Source organism: Pagrus major, chromosome 5, assembly GCF_040436345.1.
Source record: "Pagrus major chromosome 5, Pma_NU_1.0".
NCBI classification, from domain to species: Eukaryota; Metazoa; Chordata; class Actinopteri; order Spariformes; family Sparidae; genus Pagrus; species Pagrus major.
The window spans coordinates 25,930,169-25,955,486 of NC_133219.1; the positions used below are offsets into that span (position 1 = coordinate 25,930,169).

At 41.8% G+C, this 25,318-nt stretch overlaps 1 protein-coding gene across 1 annotated transcript; it reads left to right on the plus strand.

The window, feature by feature from the left end:
• Positions 1-1,630: 1,630 nt before the first annotated feature.
• LOC140996714 (NLR family CARD domain-containing protein 3-like) lies at positions 1,631-23,884 on the plus strand. Its single transcript, XM_073467191.1, has 4 exons — positions 1,631-1,761; positions 3,721-3,840; positions 5,672-5,898; positions 22,029-23,884. The coding sequence occupies exons 1-4, from the start codon at positions 1,631-1,633 to the stop codon at positions 23,882-23,884; spliced, it is 2,334 nt and encodes a 777-aa protein (XP_073323292.1).
• The last annotated feature ends 1,434 nt before the right edge of the window (positions 23,885-25,318 follow it).

Here is a 25,318-nt window from a genome sequence, read left to right on the forward strand (position 1 = left end):
AATCATCTAACCGATGTAAGGAAGAATACGGGCTACCTAAAATAAATTTTTTTAGAATTGTACAAATTCGTTTTTAGCCTTGAATGGTTTTTTCTTTGTCTGGAGGCCTGTTCTAGATTTCATTGGAGATGGCTATGCTGAAATCATTAAGATGTTGCAACTTTGGGATCAAAGTAATCTCCAAAGAGTAAAGTCCGAATGTTAATAATTATTTCATTGTTATTGCAGTTATGATATGAAGCATGATGTGTAATGTTTGTGTTGTCTTGTTTTTCATCTGCTAGTCTGATTGTACGGTTAGCCATTGTCTGGTGTGGGTTTAGTGGCAGATCAAGTGGTTATATGTCTGCTTGGAACCCATGATGCCAACCAACTGTGCCATGGCCAAGGTGTCACCCTTCACCCAGCTGGTCATCCCAAAGGCAGCTGGGCATAAGATGATGATGGCACCAGCTATGGCAATATGATGTGTGGGCACTTTCCCCAACATTCACCAATGTGGCTCAGCCCTGGTCATCTGTATTCGTTAGTATGTCTAATGACTTTGGCAAAGATGACCGACTTTGACAAGTTGTGTCCATTGGAAAAAGAGAGCATTAGTCAAGAAAGCTGTTTCACAAAGACAACATTCATATTTAGATAAAGATTCATTATTCACAATTCAGATAAAACTTGTTTTACGACTAATTGTTAGTAGTGCAAACACACTGCACAACACATAAATGCATCTAGAAGCGGCATAAGTTATTATGATAGTGTTGTGAATCTAGAAAAATATATGGTTGTCCAGCCCATGATGACCATAACTTCAACAATGTGGATCATAGGCCTGTTCTTCATCTGGGAGATAATGAACATGCCTGAAGACACAAACAGTAAGACTTTGCAATCGGATAGAACTTTGAACTAACCATGTGATTCTACTCTACAAATGATGTGCTGTAAACGTGCACACACCCAACCTGCGTGTTGTTTCTTCCCAAACAAACACACCTGAGAGGACAGGCAGGAAGAATCATAGAATCATCTGACCAAAGAAAGGGTGAGATTATTTATGCTGTGTAATTCTATCAGTGCACTCACACAGAGGGAGGGAGAGAAGGAGAGGGACATGTGATCCAGGCTCTTGATACTGGAGGGGGCACACTGAAAGTGAAACTGTTCACTTGGTCAGTTCAGACTCCATTTTAAGTCGACAGAGCAGAGAAGGCAGGGTGAGTATTAAGACAACATTATTATTTAAAGACTGAGTCAGTTTTGAGGACTGTAGAGGAGAGAAAAGTTGGAATGAACTAAATTTTAATTGAGACTGCTCTCCCCATTCCAATGTCTGTTTGTGGCTGTCTAATATCGACAATATAAAATCCATTCTGTCAGCATACAAACTCAAATACTCCACAATACAGGAAACGAATGTGGGTATTTTCCTCATAGTACCTTTTTGATTCTGTCCCTCCAGATGTAGTATAGATGCTGACAACGGAGTAATATCTCCACCTTGGAAGGAGTTTTCTGAAAGGTCCATTTCCAGCAATCTAAAAAGCTGCTGAGGTGTTTACAAAAGGCCATGGCTGTGTACTGAGCTCACGGTCAGTGTAACTGTCTTCTCAGACTGACTTCAAACCAGAAGATGAGTGATTGTCTGGAGGAAGGGGAGACCACAGCAGAGCCTCCAGTATGCAGCTTGGTGTCTGTGAAGAGTGACTGGTCCATAGAACTACCTCCATTCGTCAGTAATGAACCTGGACCCTCAGACATGAAGTAAAATAGCTGATATTTCTAAGAAAATACACAATGCTAACTGTAGTTTGTGAAATAAATCATTCGTCACATCTTCCTCTTAGTATCTGTGACAGCTGTCAGTCACCTAGAAATGCTGTAATAAAATCTAAAAGGACTGCTACAAACATTCAAACCCCCTAATTATCAACAGTAGCTTGTTTATTTAGAGCTTCTTAAATGACTTTCAGAGAATTGCGACAGATTCACATGATATGAATAAAAACAACTTGGTGTTTGCAGACTTGAGTACAGCAGAGAGTATCCAGTATCGAGCTGTCTGTCTATGAAGAGTGACTGGTCCATAGAGCCACCTCCGTTCTTCAGTAATGAACCTGGACCCTCAGACACAAAGTAAGAGAACTGATACTAGCTTATTTATATGACACATTTTCAGTTACCTCTGACAATGCCACAACTTGTTAATCTTGTTTTGTATATTAACAATTCTTCTGCAATATATTTGCTAACTAAAGTTTGTGAAACAAATTGTTCCCATCCCATCTTCCTGTCAGTATCTGTGACAGCTGTCAGTCACCTAGAAAAATTGTTCTTATCTAAGAGCAGCAATGGAATGTAACTAGTACATAACATACGTAACTAAGCCATTTCACAAAGACAACAAACATTCATATTTAGATGAAGATGCATTATTCACAATTCAGATAAAATTTAGTAATTGTTAGCAGTGCAAACACACTGCACAACACATAAATGCATCTTGAAGCTGCATAAGTTATTATGATAGTGTTGTGAATCTAGAAAAATATATGGTTGTCCGGCCCATGATGACCATAACTTCAACAATGTGGATCACAGGCCTGTTATTCATCTGGAAGATAATGAACATGCCTGAAGACACATACAGTAAGACTTTACAATCGGATAGAACTTTGAACTAACCATGTGATTCTACTCTACAAATGATGTGCTGTAAACGTGCACACACCCTACCTGCGTGTTGTACTGCTACAAACATTCAAACCCCCTACTTATCAGCAGTAGCTTGTTTTATTTAGAGCTTCTTAAATGACTTTCAGAGAATTGCGACAGATTCACATGATATGAATAAAAACAACTTGGTGTTTGCAGACTTGAGTACAGCAGAGAGTATCCAGTATCGAGCTGTCTGTCTATGAAGAGTGACTGGTCCATAGAGCCACCTCCGTTCTTCAGTAATGAACCTGGACCCTCAGACACAAAGTAAGAGAACTGATACTAGCTTATTTATATGACACATTTTCAGTTACCTCTGACAATGCCACAACTTGTTAATCTTGTTTTGTATATTAACAATTCTTCTGCAATATATTTGCTAACTAAAGTTTGTGAAACAAATTGTTCCCATCCCATCTTCCTGTCAGTATCTGTGACAGCTGTCAGTCACCTAGAAAAATTGTTCTTATCTAAGAGCAGCAATGGAATGTAACTAGTACATAACATACGTAACTAAGCCATTTCACAAAGACAACAAACATTCATATTTAGATGAAGATGCATTATTCACAATTCAGATAAAATTTAGTAATTGTTAGCAGTGCAAACACACTGCACAACACATAAATGCATCTAGAAGCGGCATAAGTTATTATGATAGTGTTGTGAATCTAGAAAAATATATGGTTGTCCAGCCCATGATGACCATAACTTCAAAAATGTGGATCACAGGCCTGTTCTTCATCTGGAAGATAATGAACATGCCTGAAGACACAAACAGTAAGACTTTACAATCGAATAGAACTTTGAACTAACCATGTGATTCTACTCTACAAATGATGTGCTGTAAACGTGCACACACCCTACCTGCGTGTTGTACTGCTACAAACATTCAAACCCCCTACTTATCAGCAGTAGCTTGTTTTATTTAGAGCTTCTTAAATGACTTTCAGAGAATTTTGACAGATTCACATGATATGAATAAAAACAACTTGGTGTTTGCAGACTTGAGTACAACAAGCAGAGAGCAGAGTCTCCAGTATCGAGCTGTCTGTCTATGAAGAGTGACTGGTCCATAGAGCCACCTCCGTTCTTCAGTAATGAACCTGGACCCTCAGACACAAAGTAAGAGAACTGATACTAGCTTATGACACATTTTCAGTTACCTCTGAGAATGCCACAATTTGTTAATCTTGTTTTGTATATTAAAATTTCTTCTCCAATAAATTTGCTAACTAAGTTTGTGAAACAAATTGTTCCCATCTATCTATTTAACCAACTAAATGACTGACTGAAACCTTGTTTAAAAACTTGACAGGTCTGAAGAGCAAAGACTTAGTAGTAGTAGAGGATGAGGGGGAAGTATGGGAAGTCAAGTGACTAGCTTTGTGTTAAGATTGGCCCATTTATCACTCACCATAGCTATCAGATGCTAAGTTAATAAAGAAAAACTGTCATAATGCATCACATTAACCAAACGTGTATATTATATTCAACATGATGAAAGGGTTGCAATGAATACATGATGCAGTCCTGGTGTGACTAGAAAAGTAACAAGTTTCAAAAAGTTTCATCTATTCAAATGTGTTTACTAACTCAGAGATATCGTGCTGTGCTCCTCTTATATATTGTTCAACTACAAATATATTCCATATGAAATACAGCATCAAATTGACATCAGTGGCATTTGTGATACTACAGTGCTATATTGGCTTATATATTACTCTTGTGTAAAATTATAGTATTCCTGTTGCTTACCATTAAGAAATGATCAAGTCACTATTACCTTTATAAATGTTAATTAAAAGTTACTTCATACATGAATAGATATGCAACCAAATTAGCTGAATTCCTCTTCCATAAAAGTTTATTTCAGGACCAGGCATTCACCATAGCTTCATATTTCTATGTGAATAGACCCAGTGGTATTTTTTGACACATTTACAAAATAATGGGTGCAACATGAGTTGTTTTTTTTAATTGTATTTGTGTTGTTGTAGAAAGCAGTGTAGTGTAGCACGGTAGAGAGGGATGCACTAAACCAAAATCGTCTAGCAGGCCAGGTACCAATTTACAAATTAGAGAATGATCAGACAGACAACTGAGTTGGGTCTATTCTCGTAGAAATATGAAGCTATTTTTATTTATTTTTTTATCAGAGAGGCTGACCAAATACCTGGTCCTGAAATAAACTTTTATGGAAGAGAAATCCAGCTAATTTGGTCGCATACCAATTAATGTATGAAGTAACTGTGAATTAACATTCATAACTGATGATCTATTAAGTGTGAACTAACCACATAAAGTCATAGTGACTTAGCAACAGGAATTCATGATACATTCTGCATTAATTCATGCATTATTACACGGCTCTATTGAATGCTTCGTGTCGGGGTTCCATACAACCTGTCGGGGTTTATTTCTCCATAACAACCTCCGAACTATATATTATCCCTTACTTAAATCATCATGAGCAAGCATTACTTAAGTACATGATTTGTACCCTTATTATAAAGTGTAACTGTATTGAGACAACTCGGCCATGCAGAACTCTCTGCATTGTGTTCATATTCGGTTGTGTGAAAGTCCAGGGCTGCTGTATGTCCCACTCTGTTCCAGAACAGTAGAGTGACAGAAAACATAATGACACACAAAAAGGAAAACTGTTTTTTTAAATGCAACAGTGGTGTTACAAACAATTCAAAGCTCAGTGCAGACCTAACTTATTCCAGCTAAAGAAATACTGCGAAAGTTATGGACACAATCAGCTTTCTTTATGGTGGACTTTTACTGTGTAGCTGTAGAAAGTGTTGAGTTGGCAATTAATTTCATTGCAGTCTAAAGGCTGAATTTTAAAAAGAAAATTAACAACACTTTTACTGTTCTCTGATACCATCAGAGCTTGTAGACCATGTTGGCCAAATCTTGATATTTTCCGCTGTATTCACAGAGAGAGGAAGAGGTGTCATATTTCTGTGGAGGAGCAGCCCTCCTGCTGTGTTTTATGTCAGGACATCTTGAAGGATCCAGTCTCTACCAGCTGTGGACACTGGTTCTGCAAACAGTCCCTCAACTCGTACTGCGACCAGTCTGGTTCATCAGGAGACTCCATCTGTCCCAAGTGTGGAGAATCCAGAACAAGAGCTGGACTGCAGACAGCTAGTCAGACCAGCACTGTACTAAGTAAGTCTCTACATCTGTCTGCTGATGTCATCCGAAAACACTGCTTGTTGTTGTCACACAGGATGGCCATTTAAGATTTTTCAGTTCAAAACCTTAAAAAACTAATCAGAATCAGAAACAGATTTATTGCCAAGAGGGATTTTACACCGACGAGGAATTTTTCTTGGTGAATAAGGTGCATGCATTGAAGACAATAAACAATAAACAAACAAACAGTGACTATAATATATACAATATAAACACACAGAGGCAAAAAGTGTGGGATGGCTGGTAAATAAAGACGGAATATAAAATTTAGAAGATATTAAAAATACAGGATGTACAAATTCTGAATTAATGTAATGCAAAGATTCAAGGGCAGAGGTAGGTTTGAGTGCCAGAGTGCAAGAGTGCAAGAGACAGTGTCAGTGTCAGTGGGGGTGGGGGACCCAGGACTTGTTAAGGATCGCAACTGCAGAGGGGAAAAAACTGTTCATGTGGCGGGCGGTTTTGGTCCTGATGGACCGCAGCCTCCTGCCAGAGGGGAGAGTGTCAAAAAGTCTGTGACCGGGATGGGAGGGGTCGGCCACAATCCTACCTGCATGCCTCAGGGCCCTGGGGCTGTGCAGGTCCTGAAGGGATGGAAGGTTGCAGCCAATCACCTTCTCAGCAGAGTGTATGATACGCTGCAGTCTGCTCTTGTCCTTAACATTGGCAGCAGCATACCAGACGGTGATGGAGGAGGTGAGGATGGACTTGATGATGGCAGTGTAGAAGTGCACCATCATCGTCTTTGGCAGGTTGAACTTCTTCAGCTGCCACAGGAAGAACATCCTCTGTTGGGCTTTTTTGGTGAGGGATCTGATGTTCAGCTCCCATTTTAGGTCCTGGGTGATGATGGTGCCCAGGAAACGGCAGGACTCCAGAGTTGACTGGGGAGCCACACAGGTTGATGGAGGCGGGTGGGGCTGGGTTCTTCCTGAAGTCCACTACTATCTCAACTGTCTTTAGAGCATTAAGCTCCAGGTTGTTCTGGCTGCACCAGGTCACCAAATGGTCAATCTCCCACCTGTAGGAGGACTCATCCCCGCCAGAGATGAGCCCAATGAGCGTGGTGTTGTCCGCGAACTTCAGGAGCTTGACTGACTGGTGACTGGAGGTGCAACCGTTGGTGTACAGGGAGAAGAGCAGGGGAGAAAGAACGCAGCCTTGGGGGGGATCCGGTGCTGATGGTCTGGGATTCAGAGACATGTTTCCCCAGTTTCACGCGCTGCTTCCTGTCAGACAGGAAGTCTGTGATCCACCTGCAGGTGGAGTCAGGCACGTGGAGCTGGGAGAGCTTGTTCTGTAGCAGAGCCGGGAGGATAGTGTTAAAGGCAGAGCTGAAGTCCACAAACAGGATCCTGGCATATGTTCCTGGGGAGTCCAGATGCTGGAGGGTGTGGTGCAGGGCTGGCTCTGTAGGCGAACTGCAGTGGGTCCAGGAGAGGGTTGGTTAAGGATTTGAGGTGGGACAGCACAAGGCACTCAAACGACTTCATGACCACAGAGGTCAGGGCGACAGGTCTGTAGTCATTCAGTCCTGTGGTCCTTGGCTTTTTGGGGATGGGGATGATGGTGGAGACTTTGAAGCAGGCTGGCACGTGACATATTTCCAGTGAGGTGTTGAAGATGTCTGTGAACACTAGAGACAGCTGGTCAGCGCAGTGCTTCAGGGTGGATGGAGAGACAGAGTCTGGTCCGGCTGCTTGAAAACTGACATTAAACTGACATTATCAACAGAGTGTGAAGAAACAACAGTGTTGACGTTATGTCATAGATGTCTATGTAGGCTGCTGTGTTACAGAGATGTCTAATGAAGTTAGCATGCTCACCAGCTAGCCCCAGTCAATCCTGTCCCTTAATACCACTTGTACCTCAAGAGGAAATAGTCTGATAGCCCCTGTAGTTTTAGCTGGGAGATGTATGCCAGGCGAGTTCTCTACATTTCACAAGCTGTCTTATCTTTAGTGTAATAAATGAACAAAATAAACTTACAAAATGTTTTTCACTCGCAGGGAGATGTTTTTAGTGGCTTGTTAGCTAATGAACGTACCTACCCAGGCACAACAGTTACTCCACAGGAGTGTGCTTTGTGCTAACTGGGTTAGGAGGCTGTTGCAGTTGCTGTGGCTCACTGGCTGTGAGCTAAGTGCTAATGTTGGGTCACAAGCAGTGTTGGGCATGTTGCTTTTAAAAAGTAATTAGTTATAATTACTAGTTACTTCTCCCAAAAAGTAACTGAGTTAGTAACTGAATTACTCCACTATAAAAATAACTAGTTACCAGGGAAAATAACTATTGCGTTACTTTTACTTTTTTTTTTTTAAGTTTAAATATGTCTAAGAATTTGGATTTTTTTCTAAGTGGGTTTCACAAGCCAGTTGCATAGAGTAGAACTGCATAGACAGGTACCTACACATAACCTTTAATATTTATTGCACCTCAACAGACCACAACTGGTAGACATACTGTACTTCAAGTATTTTCTTCATCACAAAAATACAGTGTAACAATATGAAGTGCTTTTAACTCTGTACATACCGTACTGTTCAAGTATTTTCTTAAAAGTAAACAGTTTAACTATGAAGTGCTTTAACTCTCTGTAGTGTAAATTAAATAAATCAAACCTTCACACAACTGGTAGACATACTGTACTTCAAGTATTTTCTTAAAAACAAAAATTGTTTAACAATATGAAGTACTTTTAAAATAGTACTGAAAAAGTATATGAATTACTTGGACAACTCCAACTTTAGCTCCTAAACATTAATTCATTCATCTATCCATCCATATGCTCCTTCCTAACACTCATCCATCCATGCATCCATGCATGCATGCATTCATTCATCCACCCAGCCAACCCAGTCATCTACTGTGACCATCTTAGCCCTTAAACCAGTGATTGTATCTAAAAAGGAGAAGCTTTTCAAACTTCTGGTCAGAGAGCCCGCTCCTCTTTGGAGTGAAGACGAGCTTCCCCAGGCTAAATAGTCTCTCTACGGGGGCACTGGATGGAGTGGCTGCATTGTATTTGAGTGAAATTTTCTTTACTAGTGGAAATCCATTAAGACTGTCCATCCCTTGTGCTCCTGATTTGAAATAATCCACGACTTGACTTTCGGCAGTAGCAGAGGTGTCATCCTCATCCTCAAAGGAAAAGAACTCATGCTCTATGGCTGAGTCAGTGCGTGTTGGTGTGCTGGTAGTACCTTTTTGCTGGTCTTCATCTCGAGCACTTTTCTGGCACTCTGCCAGCAGACTTGCCTTGTCCTTCCTGTCCTGTGTCTGCAGGCAACATAGTTTAAACCTGGGCAGAGTCACAGCAGCCAAGATGGCATTCTCGCTTTCCAGCACCTCTGCAAATCTTGTTTTGATTGCCTGCAATGATATATAATGCAAAGGACATATTATACTGACTATCTACACACACACAGAGCATTACACACTATGAGTATGTTTAAAAATATATTTCATTTTACATTATATTTTTTTCATTATGTATGGATGTATTTAATGTATTTAAAGATAAATACTAGTTCTTACCGTAACAATTACCTCTGGAAGGTCAACAAGGATTTGCAGACCACTCTTCAGGTCCAGGGTCTTGAACATCAATGTCTCCAGCGTGGGTAGGAGTGTGCCATGGAAACTGTTGTCTTCTCCCTGAAGAATGTCTAAGGCTACTGTTAGTGGCTTCATTACCATACAGTTCTCCCTGAGGAACTGATGCTCCCGTTCTGTGATGGCTTTCAACCCGAACTTGGAGGAGATGGTGTTCAGTTCGACTATAGGGATCTCACAGATGCGAGCAAGGGCATCATAAAACGAGTTCCACCTCGTAGTGCAAGGGACTAGCAGCTTCCTTGTGATGACATCATCGACAGTCTCTGCAGCCACAGTTGAACGGCTAGCCTTGTTCCATAAGGCTGTGCATTTGGTCGTAGCACTTCTGTATATTGCTTTTGTTTCTGGTCTTGACAGTATCCACTTGTCAACATCAGTACATGAAACAAGGTTTAAGGTGTGTGATGCACATCTCTGATGTGGCGGCAAAGTAATCACAACATCATCATCACCAACAATGTTTTGCAAGACATCATTAATGTTCATAAAAGTCACCTCATCCTCATCATCCCCAGACTCATCCTCCTCGACTAGCTGGGATTTTTTGAAGGCCTTGACGAAATTAGAGCCATTATCCATGACAGTTGATGTTATTTTGTGGGATATGCCATAGGTGAGTGAATGTTGTCAAGCTCAGTTGCAATACTGTCATGAATATGACGGCCTTTAAACCGTCTGCATGCCAGGTCTGCTTTCCTTCGTTCCATGCTATGTGGATGTATCCAATGGGCAGTTACGCCAAGATAGCTTCTATTATGTGCAGTCCAAATGTCTGCAGTAGTAGAGACATATTCTAATTCTTCAATTCCCCTTTTGAGCTCGGCATTCATTTTAGCGTACTCGGCATCTATGTATTTAGAAAATGTCTTTCTGCATGGCGGACCGGCACCTGCTCTCCCCGGTAATTTGCCAATGAGGGCTCTGAAGGAGTCTGAGTCAACTGTTGATAATGGGAGCATGTTCTCAACAACATACCTGCCTATCATTGCATTCAGTTCAGTCTGTGTCACAAGTTTTTGTGAAGCTGGAGCAGAAAAATCCAGCTTTAGCTGCTTGGACGGCGTGGCTCCGTGTCCTTTGTTAGCGGAGCTCACGTTAGCCACACCTGGCCTGCTATCATCGTCAGCAGTGTCAACAACGGTGTTTCTGTAGAAGCGTGTGCCGTTGAGAGATGCTTCATTAGATTAGAGTTGCTTACAACGGACGTGGACAAACACTTCGCTCTGGGACATAATGTACACTTCACATGTACGTTCTTGCCTTTTACCTTAAGGAGATTAAAGTAGTGTCTGTACTTCCACTTTGAAAATGCCAACTTTCCCTCCGGACTCGCCATTACTGCAGCTTACCTCTGCTAGTTTGTGTGTGTGAGGCTGCTGTGTGCGTGTGTGGTTTGTGTGTAAACTGAACACTGCCTCTGATTGGCTTACGAACTCTTAGCCAATCATCATCACTTATGCGGTTGGCTCTCAGCCACAGGAGCTGCAAAGCTGTTTTTTTTTTCCTTTGGTGAGGGAGTATATATATATATATATATATATATATATATATGTATATATATGTGTGTGTGTATATGTGTGTATATATGTATATATATATGTATATATGTATGTATGTATATATGTATATATATGTATATGTATATATGTGTGTATATGTATGTGTGTATATGTATATGTATATATATGTGTGTATATGTATATATGTATATATAATTAATATATATGTATATGTGTGTGTGTATATGTTTATGTGTATGTATATGTGAAGGCAAGGCAAGGCAAGGCAATGCAAGTTTATTTGTATAGCACAATTCAGACACAAGGCAACTCAAAGTGCTTTACAGGCGCATAAAAATTACAGTAAAAGCATTTAAAATACATTAAAACAAAACATTAAAACAAGTTAAGAAATAGGAAAGTAGGCTAAAAAAGAATATAGAATAGGTTTCTTACACCAGCTTCCTGGTTTTTGTTGGATTTACCTCCCATTGTTGTACTTGTCACTCGTCCCAGTGCACTTTATATTTATCCTTAAGACCCGGTCGTCACCGTGAATTCAGTTTGTTTACGCTACAAATTCTGAAAAAGCAGCCAACCAGCGGTGATAACCTTAAGAGACCCCTTGTCTCCACTTGGTTCCACTCTGCCCTGAGTTGGCCCCCAATCCAGCGGTAAAACAGCTTAATAGGAAAAAACACCTTTTCTTCCTATTAGCTCCGGCGTTCCCAGAACCCGGTATTACTCTGCCCTGAATTGGTCCGAGTCACCCAACTATCACAATGATCAACAGAAATCCAGGAAAAATTACTATTCAACAGAGAAAATAAAAGTTACAGTGCAGTTCAAAGCCTTAAAAGCAATTAAAATACATTAAAACAAAACGTTAAAACAAGTTAAGAAATAGGAAAGTAGGCTAAAATAGAATATTGTACATGTATGTATGCATGTATATGTATGTGTATATATGTGTGTGTATATGTGTATGTATGTTTGTATGTATATGTGTATGTATGTATATATGTATATATGTATGTGTGTATGTACATATGTGTATATATGTATATGTATATGTGTATGTACATATGTGTATATATGTATATGTATATGTGTATATATATATGTGTAATATACATATTTTCATCTCCTCTCCATGACGAGCTTGATTTTACATCCCTGCCTCTCTCTTAGTAACCTTGTTGGAAAGGGCAATTATTATTGGTCCTGTCAGCCTAATAAGAGCACATATCCCTGCCCAATTAGCTGGCAGCACTGCCTTTACACGTCTATCGTTTTCACACAGCCAAAATATATCTGCCAAAGGTTTAGTTCCCTTGGTAAGATTGTGAATCCATATCCTCTTCGCGTGTGTAAGGTTCTGTCCCATCACATAAGCACTTTAACCCCTCACTACACTCCTACACTGTTGGATGAGAGGTGAAAGGTCTTCAAGAAACTGAAACACATCCAGTTGCCTACGATACAGCTCTTGGAATTACCATGACCTGGATGACTGAGAACGTTCATCAACACTCCTACACTGTATTTTCGCCTCTTGGGTGGTGTTGCACACTTTGGTGGACCGTGTACTGTGAGATCGGGCATATGTGTAATTTTCTCGTCTGCATTGGATCAGGTTTCCGGCCTCAAGGATGTTATTGATACTTGGGTCTCGCCTCACAAACTCCCCAGTATCTTCCCTCTTGCCACACAGAATGGAAATACTGTCCCTTTTGTCATATGAACAGCAGGTGGTACTTGGTACTCTTCTTTAGCAGTTAGATCAGCAAAATGAGCCTGGAAGGGTGTGTTGATTTAAGTGTGGCTCGGCCATCCTGCTGCCATCCTCATAACACACTGTGCAAAACAATCAGTCTGGGTCTCACACTCGTCTACACCTGGAAGGGGCCTTACATGTGGCAGACCTTTCCATCTATGACATGCTATAGAAGAATCATTCCTTATGTTGGACTTCCATGTTGTAGTTTTCACCAGCGCAACCTTATATTATTCCTTCACATGCTGTTGTGCTTTGGACTCGGTGCTATCCACGTCCAAGCTATTTTAGCAGTCATGGTCTTCTGGATGTTTATCTCTGTGCACCATTTGCTTGTACAAATTATTCCTACTGTCACCATCCCCTTGTGTTTGCAACATGTGCCTGCGGAAAAGCCATGCAGTTTTTGATGTGGTGTTGAGTGTTACCGAACAAAGGAGCTAGGATACTGACTAGTCCAGTCTGTGTTTAGCACCAAACTGGACCTTTGTCAAAACCTCTCAAAGATCCAGAGCAGACAGAGAGGAGGAGACGGGAAAACATGACAACATCGTCATTCCTTATGTCGCACACAGGAATATCTGAGAATCTCAGGAGGATCGTCAATAAACATCATATACTGGTTCACTTCAAACCTACCAACACGCTGAGGCAGAAACGTGTCCATCCTAAGGACAAAACACCCAGGCATAAGCAGAGTAATGTAGTTTATGCTGTTCAATGCAGCCAGGACTGCACAGATTTGTACATTGGGGAGACAAAACAACCTCTGCATAAACAAATGACACAGACAAACTGGAATGACCGTCTTTCAACAGAGGAGATGGCATATGACATTACTTATCACCCACCTGCAATTCAGTACTGAGTTCCCTCTCCAGACAGCTTAACAACCATTCACACCTGGGCTCGTCTAGCTCTAGCAACCCACACCAAAGGCAGGTTGGGTCAACAAACCACAAGTGGCCCTAACGACTCTGAAACTCAGAGCTCACACATGTCCTAAACAACTCCGAAGGACACTCCCACACAGAGTTTAAAAGCCTGCAACTCACCTCCAGTTACTTAGAATTGAAGAAGTCTCTTGGATGAGAGGTGAAATGGCTGTGATTGGCTGATTATGCAGATCAGATCTCAATACCATCCTGGTAGCAGGATTTACAGTGTTGCAACATTGAATGGTGAGCTCAGGAGCAGACAATATTACTTCATAGCCTGTCTTCCTGGCTTGTGTCGAAACAAAACGTGGGCTATTGAGTAGCACATGTTACAGTGTACAAAGTCACTGGTTGTCCCATTGTTGATGATGAAGCTTTTTTATATGCAAAGGTTGCTGCAGCGAGTCTGTGGTAGCAGGGTGGCAATCCAGATTCGAGGTTATAAAAATTTTGTGCTATAATAGGCCAATGGCTGCTTGCCAGTTGGTGAGTCTAGCTTCAATACTCTGCACGCATAGCCCGATCGTTCTGCACCATAAATATGGAATGGTTTGGCATAATCTGGATTTCCTAGTGCTGGAGCAGACTGCAGATCTCCTTTGAATGCGCTAAAGTTCCTTTCTGCTTCTTCTGTCCACGTCAGTTGTGCTGCATTGTTAGTCTGTCCTGCTGCCCTTATCAGAGCTGTTAGTGGTGCAGTCTTGATTGCATAGTCACATATCCATGGCCGGCTGTATCCCATCATTCCCAAGAAATGGAGCATTTGCCCTATTGTCTGTGGTTGTGGAGCTTTGGTTACTGCTTCCACTTGCGAGGGAGCAATTTTTCTCTTATCCTCACACAATTGTCTGCTACACACTGCAGTGTGTCCTCCTGTTGCCGATGCAGTCAGTACTGTGATGGAGTCTTTCTCACATTGTTCTTTTAATAGGCTGCACACAAGCAAGTCGTCCGCATACTGTAATACAGTGCTTGGGACGTCAAGGTGATGCAGGTCTTGCGTCAACAAGATGCCCTGTGGCAATTGGGTATACATGTACTGTTCAACTTGGTCGGTAAATGCAAACAAATCCTGTGAATCTGGATGCAGTGGCACACTGAAAAAAGCGGAACATAGATCTATTACTGTGTACCACCTTGCATCAGGAGGAATGTTTCAGAGCAGTGTGTGTGGATCAGGGACAACAGGCATTCAGCTTCTACAATGGAGTTAATTTCTCTTGGATAATGTACCAATCGATAATCACTATAGTGTGGCTTTTTGATAGGAAAAATAGGGATGTTACAAGGGCTCTTGTAACCTCAATGGTGTGTTGCTTGAGAGGGTATTGTTTCTGATGTGGAGGCCTGGACCCTGGTTTAACTTTAATGTGGGCTGGTGGTGCTGATTTAACATACACTATATTGCCAAAAGTATTGGCTCACCTGCCTTGAATCGCATATGAACTTAAGTGACATCCCATTCTCAATCCATAGGGTTTAATATGACGTTGGTCCACCCTTTGCAGCTTCAACAGCTTCAACTCTTCTGGGAAGGCTTTCCACAAGGTTTAGGAGTGTGTTTATGGGAATTTTTGACCATTCTTCCAGAAGCGCATTTGTGAGGTCACACACTGATGTTGGACGAGAAGGCCTGGCTCTCAGTCTCTGCTCTAATTCATCCCAAAGGTGTTCTATTGGGTTGAGGTCAGGACTCTGTGTAGGCCAGTCAAGTTCATCCACACCTAACTCTCTCATCCATGTCTTTATGGACCTTGCTTTGTGCACTGGTGCACAGTCATGTTGGAACAGGAAGGGGCCATCCCCAAACTGTTCCCACACAGTTAGGAGCATGGAATTGTCCAAAATCTCTTGGTATGCTGAAGCATTCAGAGTTCCTTTCACTGGAACTAAGGGGCCAAGCCCAGCTCCTGAAAAACAACCCCAGACCATAATCCCCCCTCCACCAAACTTTACACTTGGCACAATGCAGTCAGACAAGTACCATTTTCCTGGCAACTGCCAAGCCCAGTCTCGTCCATCAGATCACTAGATGGTGAAGCGCGATTCGTCACTCCAGAGAACGCGTCTCCACTGCTCTAGAGTCGTGGCAGCATGCTTTACACCACTGCATCCAACGCTTTGCATTGCACTTGGTGATGTATGGCTTGGATGCAGCTGCTCGGCCATGGAAACCCATTCCATGAAGCTCTCTATGCACTGTTCTTGAGCTAATCTGAAGGCCACATGAAGTTTGGAGGTCTGTAGCAATTGACTCTGCAGAAAGTTGGCGACCTCTGCGCACTATGCGCCTCAGCATCCGCTGACCCCGCTCCGTCATTTTACGTGGCCTACCACTGTGGCTGAGTTGCTGTCGTTCCCAATCGCTTCCACTTTGTTATAATACCACTGACAGTTGACTGTGGAATATTTAGGAGCGAGGAAACTTCACGACTGGACTTGTTGCACAGGTGGCATCCTATCACAGTACCACGCTGGAATTCACTGAGCTCCTGAGAGCGACCCATTCTTTCACAAATGTTTGTAGAAACAGTCTGCATGCCTTGGTGCTTGATTTTATACACCTATGGCCATGGAAGTGCTTGGAACACCTGATTTCAATTATTTGGATGGGTGAATGAATACTTTTGGCAATATAGTGTATCCTACATCTGTCTTGTGAGCTGACCATAGCCGTCGCGGGACTTTGTCTAGCAGCTGCTGCTCATTCTCTGTTACCAACATGTGTGCGTGGGGGGGTTTCCTTCCAAAAAAATCTTTTCTGTCATTACCTCATCACAGTATTTCATTGCGGTACTGTCTGTAAGCAGAGATGTGCACAAATTTGTTTTCAGTGGGTTTCGACTCTTGTACATGGGTGGCAGCCTTCATCATTGGACCCAGTTCATGAGATTCACGTACCTCTGCTATCAGCAGGGAGATGTGTAGTATTAAGTTTCAGACCTGCAACCATTCCTGCAATTTTGCTCCCTCAGTCCCAAGTATATATCTTCACTTGTGATGAGAAATGTTTTTTGTTTATTAGGTCATCCCAACATGATTCGTAGTCTGTGTGATTCTGATCGTCATCATACATGAGTGACTGTACTTGGTCAGTGGTTTTCTGCTGTTTCATTGCTAGCATCATTCCTGTTGGTGGATCATCAGGAAAGTCTAGGTGGAGGCCATCTTGCGTACGTATGATTTTAGCCTTCAGTGGACACAGTTTTTCTCTTAACAGGTTGACGGGTGTGGGCCTACTAGAGCAAAGGTGCAAATATAGTTTTGCCTGCAATCAGCATTGGGACTGGCTGGGAAATCACAGGTGATGCCCCTTGGACAGAGAAGCCTATCATCTTTACAGATGAATTTGAGAGGGGGAGTTGAGAGCCTTCTTTCCCAATGCATAAATATGCGGCACCTGTATCCACCATAAAGGAATGTTCTTGTTCTTGTATCAGAACTTGTATGGCTGGTTCATCATATGGTTGTGATGAAATGACTAGTGACATTACCTCCCCCTCTAGCTTCTCTTGCAAGTTTGCGGTCGTGCCCATCCAAGGTTTAGTTGGGGAGTGTCTCTGGTGATGGCCTGGCTGCTCGCAGACCCAGCACAAGTTATCTTCAGGTAGTGCTTTGTTCAGCTGTGGATTTGAAATGAGAGTTCCTGACTTGTGTGGGTGGACCTCTCCTTCATCATACATGCTGTGTTGACTTGCTCCTTGGCATTGTTTTTTCTCTTCCCTGTGAAGGGCGGTAGTTGCTTCCTCCCTGATTGACATGTGCATGGATTGGTGGCAATAGTGCAGTGGAGTGATTGGGTGGGGCTGGCTGTCCATATCCTTGAGGGTTCTCAGTCTTTACTCAAACATGGGTGCAATTTGAGCTGAAGGAGCCATTTGAGTGGCAGCCACTGCTGGGGCTTGGATTTTGGCTTCATCCTTTTCCTTCTTCTGCTTGGATAGTTCCCCCAGCTATAACTTTGTCAGCTTATTTTCCCTGTTGTTTTTTCATCTCCTCCTCTTGACTTTTTCCTTTTCTGTAATTCTCCACATGATGGACAATGTGTTCAGAGAATAGGGGCCAGTCTATTTTCATTAATCCCATGACATTGTCTAACCATTTTTGCACTCCGTCTGACATGGCCTTTTTTACTATTAGTAGTGTTATTGGAGTTCCAGCTGCTCTGCTCCCAGCTTTTAAGGATCCATCTTTTCAGGGTAATGCTTTCTGAGTTCAGCACACACGTGATTGCAATGTCGACCAAACCCCACACCATCACATGAATAGCCACTCACCCGAAATGTGCAGCTTGGAAGATGTCTTCAGTGGTGTGTTTATCGACCACGTACATGAGCAGGGCCTTAACATCCCCTTGTGCCAGTCTCACTCCTGCTGTGCTTTCTTCTGGTGCCATTATCCACTTGTTTGCCCCATCAGTGAGGGCTAGGCCTATCATGTCCATTAAGGACCAAGGTACATAGCGAGTCTGGACTGGTTAATCATCCAAGAATGGGTTGGAGTTGTGGTCTCCCCAATCATCTTCCCTTTTCTCAAGGTCATACGGGTCCCCCCTCTGCTCATGTGGCCTGGTCTCTCTGGGCTGTAGCTGGTCACCACTTCCTTGTAGCTTTCCAGTAGATCTTCCTCCCCTTCACTATCTTCAGGTGCCATTATACCTTCCAACTTTGATGGATGGACGTGGATGGAAATTGTCTCAGCTGCTCCTCCATCTTCTTGATGGTTCTCTCAGTTCTTCCACGATTTCTTTGATGTGCTTTTGTATCTTTGTTGTTGACCCATCATGTCTCTTGGAAAACTAGTCAAACCTGTCCTCTGATGCTGATCTGGATGTGCAAATTTTTTGATACACTTTATTAGACTTTGGCAGGTTTCTCTCATCTCCTTCTCTCTTGCAGATTCTCTTATGTCTTTTTCTGAATCCGTCTCCTGCATCTTCTTCCAATAGTCTCTTCTGTCTGCCATCTCCGTGGAGTTTGTTTGCTGGTGGCATTTGATGCTCTTTTCACTCGCTTGCCTTTTCCTTTTGACTTCATCCTCTGACGTCTCGCTTTCTGAGGTTGATCCATCTGTTTCCTCCTCTGAGCAGTTTGATTCGACTGGGCGCTGGCTAGTCTTGCTGCAGGATAGTGCATTCTTCTCTATGTTTTTTCTTACTCCTTTTTGCTTTCCTCTTCTGTCGCTGTTTTGCTTCTCTGCGTTGCATTCTGCGAGTTAGTGCAAACGTCCCCTCCAGCTGACCATCCACTTCCAGCATCTCGGTGTCCTTTCACCTTACCAATACGGGATACTGTCCCGTCTCAAGAGGAGCTTTGTCTTGTGGGTAAGGTGGTGGTTCTACTGGCCATGAGGGAGCTGTGGGGCCTGATCCCTGTTTCTCCGTCGGCCCTGTATCTTCCCACTGCATCATCTGGCTTCTCCTTCCCTCTTGTCTGAACCACCCCAGTACTTCCCTTTCTTTTGCTAGTTTGTTCTTCTTCTGTAGCTGACCTTTGTATCTGATCTCATGTGCCTGTTTTCAGTCTCCTTCTCATCACAACACGTCATATTGCAGGTGCCCACTTTGGGCCAACTTTTTTTGCGACCAGGATGTCGCTGCATTAACTCTATTGGTGCTGATCCTATGTCCTCTTTTCCCTGTCCAGCCCTTGTCTTGCACTGCTTGCTAGTGCTCTTTGGATTTCCGGCCGACTGTCTGAGTCTTTTGTTGGTATCAACACAATTATTTTATCAGCTGTGACAGCTGGTTTATATTATCTATCCAAGGATTATACTCTAATATTTCTGTCCCATCTTCCTCTGGGTCATTGGTATTTCCCACTCAACTTTCCTGGGAAAGATGGAAAGGCGCAGTCGCGGAGTTACGGCCTCCCCGTTTATTCCCATTATCTCTATAAATTGATCTTGTTTCAAATTAATAAACTTTGTGATTTGCCAAAGTTTTAAATGATCAGCTGTGCGTCTTGCCACTGCATGTTCTTTCCAGAAAAAAACGTGTTCTTATTCCCAGTGTCTCTATGTTTTCTTTTTTACTGTAATCTCTGGCGTAATTATTTGGTCTTCACTACTATTTCCCTCTTCCGTTTACCTTCATCATTACTTATGTCTTATACTACTCACGTTTTATTTGTTTTATTTACTTATTACTGCTTTTATCTTGTAGTGTTTAATGTACTACTTGCGTTGTATTTATTTTATGTACTTATTAGTATTATTTTATCTGGTGTTGTTTATGTAGCCACAGCAGTGCCAGCTCTAATTATTTACTTTATCTCAATGGACCTCTATTTTAATCCTTGTTTTCCTGTTTTTACCCAACTTTTACCTGATACACTTCCCCAACACTACACTTCCCCAACACTTTCTTAGATACACGTCGTCAACCATGAGAAAAGTAGAACAAGGACTTTCTCAGACATTATTTCTCAACACTGAGGGAAACAATTATTCCCTTAGGTACACTTTCTCAATATCAAGAAAACAGGACTGGAGTTTAGCCTTGCCACACCAAGTACAGTTACATAATTCTCATATCCATTTCCATACAAGTCAAAAATCCAACTTATAAACACAACTGATCATTCAATTATTATGCTTATTTCATAAGCAGACTTCCTTTAAAAAAATCACAGATGTACCACAAATGAGCTTTCTCTCTCTCAGCACCAATATTCCTCATTCCTCAAAACCATCAATCCAACAGCAATCATTAATCCAACAGCAACCACTAATCAAACAACTCTATTTTAAACTTCCTTATACTGGTCTGTGCTTCTCAACAATTTTATTTCTCAACTTACTTACACACTTTTCCTTACTCAACCTGTGCTTGGCTGTATTTTACCAAATACCTAATTAGTCCTCCCAAAACAACATGACATCCAACAACCCAAATTGTAAACAACAAATTTAGCAAACACTCATCCATTCCTTCCCCAAGATCTCGAGGAGTCCCACCTATTCCTTAACAACACTCCTACTGAGACCCATTTCTAATGGTGTAAAACATGGCCTGATTCGTCTACAGCTTCTTCCATTGGTTGACTCTGACCGCATTAGCTTCGGGCAGGGTCCATGTATGTTTGTATATGTAAGTGTGAAAAGTTAAAGTGTATGAAAGATGAAGCTATTGCCTAAGTTTTGCAGGTGTGCAGTAAACTAGACATATTGCAAGTGTATTATTAACCATAGGTGCACAGTCAAGGTATATAACAGATATATATTATTAACCATGCTCTCCCTTACAGTGATGGAGGAATGGAAAAACAAGTACCTTTTACCCAGTAACATAGTTTCTTCACACAAAGTATATGACTCAAGACATTTGATTACATTTAATCACACTGTATTAAAATAGTTTTTCACAACACCAAGGAGTTAGCTATCTGCAGAATGACAGGCTCAGGGCTTTTTGGTTTGTGATACTAGGATAGCTGCTGACCGGCAGGCTCAGAGGCTGTGTATTGTGAGCACTTTTAGCTTTAACTATACATCCGCCTAGCAAGACTTGACTGCTCAATGAGTGAATGGCCATGTGCGTGCAGCCAGGCAGGTAGATACAGTATAAAAAGACAGTCTTTTCATATGGGTCAAATGAAATGATTGGAAAGGTTTACTGGGTGCCTGTAACAGCCACATATACTAGAGCATTTGATTTATTGATTGCTGTTGGTATGTTCCTAGATTTTCTGTAAATATAACAGAATAACTTAAGAACCCTAGCTTTAAAGTCCAACTGAAATTTTTTTTTCTGCTCCAGCATGCATATCTGCTCTGTATCACTTGTTCATTTTTCCCCTTTAAGAAAAAATCTGAACTCAAAAGAAATACATTTATATTAAATATATATTTGTCTGTCTTTGGATCAACCAAAAACCTACTTGTTCTCTGTCTGAAGATGGAGAACTATTAAACTCAGTAGTAACATCACTGTTCTAGCTTTCCTGCATATTTCTCGTTTTTCTCTGTTACTTACTATAGAAACACACATTTGTCCTCAGACCCACACCAACTCAACAAATGACCAAACAAACATCCACTGAGGAAAAGTGCACTGCTAAAATCAGTTTTAAAGCTACAATAGAAAGCCAATTAGCTATCTAACTGTAAGCTACAGTTTTCAGCTATTTTTGTCATACTACAACATCACAACACTACTTGTAATGTAAGATTGACATGCTTTTATATTGATCATTTTTATACTGGTAATGAAAATAATCATCAAAGTTAAAAGATCTTATTCTTTAGTCTCACATTTTTCATCTCTTTTAGCAGAAACTGGTCTGCAGGAGATTTTAAATGAACATAAGAAAAGGCTCAGGAGAAGATGGGAATGTGTGACAGAAGGAACTGATGAAATGGGAAGTGGGACCCTCCTCAACAGTATCTATACTGAGCTCTACATCACAGAGGGACAGAGTGAAGAAGTTAATTCCCAAAATGAGGTTTGGCAGCTTGAGAGATCCTCCAAGATGGAAATGCTGCATGACACTCCAATCAAGTGCCATGACATCTTTAAAGCCTTACCTGATCAACAGAGACTCATCAGAGTCGTCCTGACGAATGGCATTGCGGGCATTGGAAAATCGTTCTCAGTGCAGAAGTTCACTCTCGATTGGGCAGAGGGCTTGGAAAACCAAGATGTCGATCTGCTGTTTCTGCTTTCGTTCAGGGAGCTGAATTTGATCAAAGATGAGCAGTGCAGTCTTCTTATGCTGCTCCATGTTTTCTATCCGACATTGAAGGTCACAGCAGAGAAGCTCGCTGTCTATAAACTTGTGTTCATCTTTGATGGCCTAGATGAAAGCAGACTTTCATTGGATTTCCACAACAAAGAGGTTGTGTGTGATGTCACACAGAAGTCATCGGTCAACATGCTGTTGACAAACCTCATCAAGGGGACTCTGCTTCCCTCAGCTTTCGTCTGGATAACTTCTCGACCTGCAGCAGCCAATAAGATTCCTCCTTCATGCATTAGCAGGGCAACAGAAGTACGTGGTTTCACTGAGCCGCAGAAGGAGTACTACTTCAGGAAGAGATTGAGCAATAAAGATCTGTCAAGCAGAATCATCTCACACGTCAAGACATCCAGGAGCCTCCACATCATGTGTCATATCCCAGTCTTCTGCTGGATCACTGCTACAGTTCTGGAGCACATGTTGACCACAGACCACAGAGGAGACCTGCCAAAGACTCTGACTGACATGTACTCATACTTCCTGCTGGTTCAGACAAAAAAGAAGCAGAAGTATGACAAGGGACATGAGACGAGTCCAGAGGAGCTGACGGAGAATGACAGGGAAGTTCTTCTGAATCTGGGGAAACTGGCGTTTGAACATCTGGAGGAAGGAAACATCATGTTCTACCAAGAAGACCTGGAGCAGTGTGGTCTCGATGTGACAGAGGCCACGGTGTACTCAGGAGTTTGTACAGAGATCTTCAAAACGGAGAGTGTGATCTTCCAGAAAACTGTCTACTGCTTTGTTCATCTGAGCGTTCAGGAGTTTCTGGCTGCAGTCTACATGCTCCACTGTTACATCAACAGGAATGCAGAGGTATTGGAGGCTTTCCTAAAAAAATACAAACAGAGGGACTCGAACCCAAAGTCTTTTCTCGAGAAGATTTATAAGCTTTTTGAAAAAGGTGATGATAGCCTTGGCCCATCCCTGGATGTCTTTCTCAGGAATGCCATAGAGAAATCCCTTGAAAGTAAAAATGGTCACCTGGACCTGTTTGTTCGCTTCCTTCATGGCCTCTCTCTGGAGTCCAACCAGATACTCTTAGGAGGCCTCTTGGGTCAGACAAATACCAGTTCTAGCAGCATCCAGAGAGCAATTAACAACCTGAAGAAGATGAACAGTGATGAGATCTCTCCTGACAGAAGCATCAACATCTTCCACTGTCTGATGGAGATGAATGACCACTCAGTACATCAGGAGATCCAAAAGTTCCTGAAGTCAGAGAAAAGATCTCAGGAGAAACTCTCTGAGATCCACTGCTCAGGTCTGGCCTACATGCTGCAGATGTCAGAGGTACTGGAAGAGTTGGACTTGAAGAAGTACAACACATCAAAGGGGGGCCGACTGAGACTGATTCCAGCTGTGAGGAACTGCAGAAAGGCTCTGTAAGTCCAGATGAAAATATAAATCAGTGTGGAGTATTACTTTTTCCTTTTTGTCAATAACAAATGCCCTGTCTGTTGTTCTCACTGGAGATCATTGAACTGATTCAGTAATGTGAGTTACACAACAATATCTAAAGTTTGTTATTGTTAACTAACATTAGCCATAGATATAGAAATGTAGGTACCCCATTGGCTGCTGGATCGTACGTCAATGTTTCTACTACATTGGACCAGACAAAACTGGCCTGTAAACCAATACAAGTAAACAGGGGGAGCTAAAAAAAAAACTAAAACATTTTACACCTTGTTGTACACCATACAACGTTTCTCAGCTAATTTAAATTTGTCATTTTTATATTCAAGGGTTTTTGATCTATGTAGATTAGGAAAAAAGTTTGCTATTGTCTAGCAGTGATTATAGCCAAACCTGAGAGATTTTAAGTAACTGGAAAGAAAACTTTTGTCAAAGTCAACAAATATTCCCACAAATGGGAGTGAGCCTTTAAGCAGCAGTTGGCTAGCAAAGAGAGACTCTCCTTCCCAACTATCAAGGTCCACTGAGTTGTAAATATGGTTTTCTTCTATCAAGAAAAACATTTTCACAGTGAAATGAGATCTGCTCTTTCATAGTCGTCGTCTCATCGTCGTCTCCTCTTTCATAATAACATATTTGTTACAAATGTGTCATGTAGACTTGCTGACTGTGAAATCTCATCGAATCACTGTGAAGTTGTGGCCTCAGCTCTGAAGTCCAACCCCTCCCATCTGAGAGAGCTGGACCTCAGTGAAAACGTCTACCTCATGGATCCAGGAGTGAAGTGGCTGTCTGCTGGACTGAAGAGTCCAAACTGTAGACTTGAGGCTCTGAGGTCAGTTCACTGATGAGCTCATGTAGTTTCTTTATGCATATTTAATTCTGAACTTTGTTTGGTATCAAATTTTTGGTTTAAAGATTTTCAGATTTTGCCTCACACTGTGGTCCATCAGTCAGTGAAAATGATGTCAGATGAGGCCGTAGAGATGTGTATGAATGAGATATTTGAAGATCTGATGAAAGCAGATAAAACCATTCTGCAGAGTGTTGGAGCTTCTGTGTAAAAACAGAGAGGCAGACAGGTAAGATTAAAAAAAGAGCAACTTCGATGCAAAGCTGAATAGAGGTGAATTTAGGAAATGTGATGGTCTTCATGATATCAGAAATTGATATTGAGACAACCCAAACAACTACTGTGGTGTTGTGTGCATTAAAGACTTTAGGTTACTTGTGTAACCCCGGTCCTCTGAGTAGCATGAGTGTCTCACATTGGGAACGCCTTCAGCGTGACCTCACCAGAAGCTCCTATTGTATTCTGCCAGCCAGGATTGGCTGGAGCAAGGCATTTCAGTCACATGGAGGGTGGAGACCCTATAAAAAGGGCTTGACACTGCGCTGCCAGTC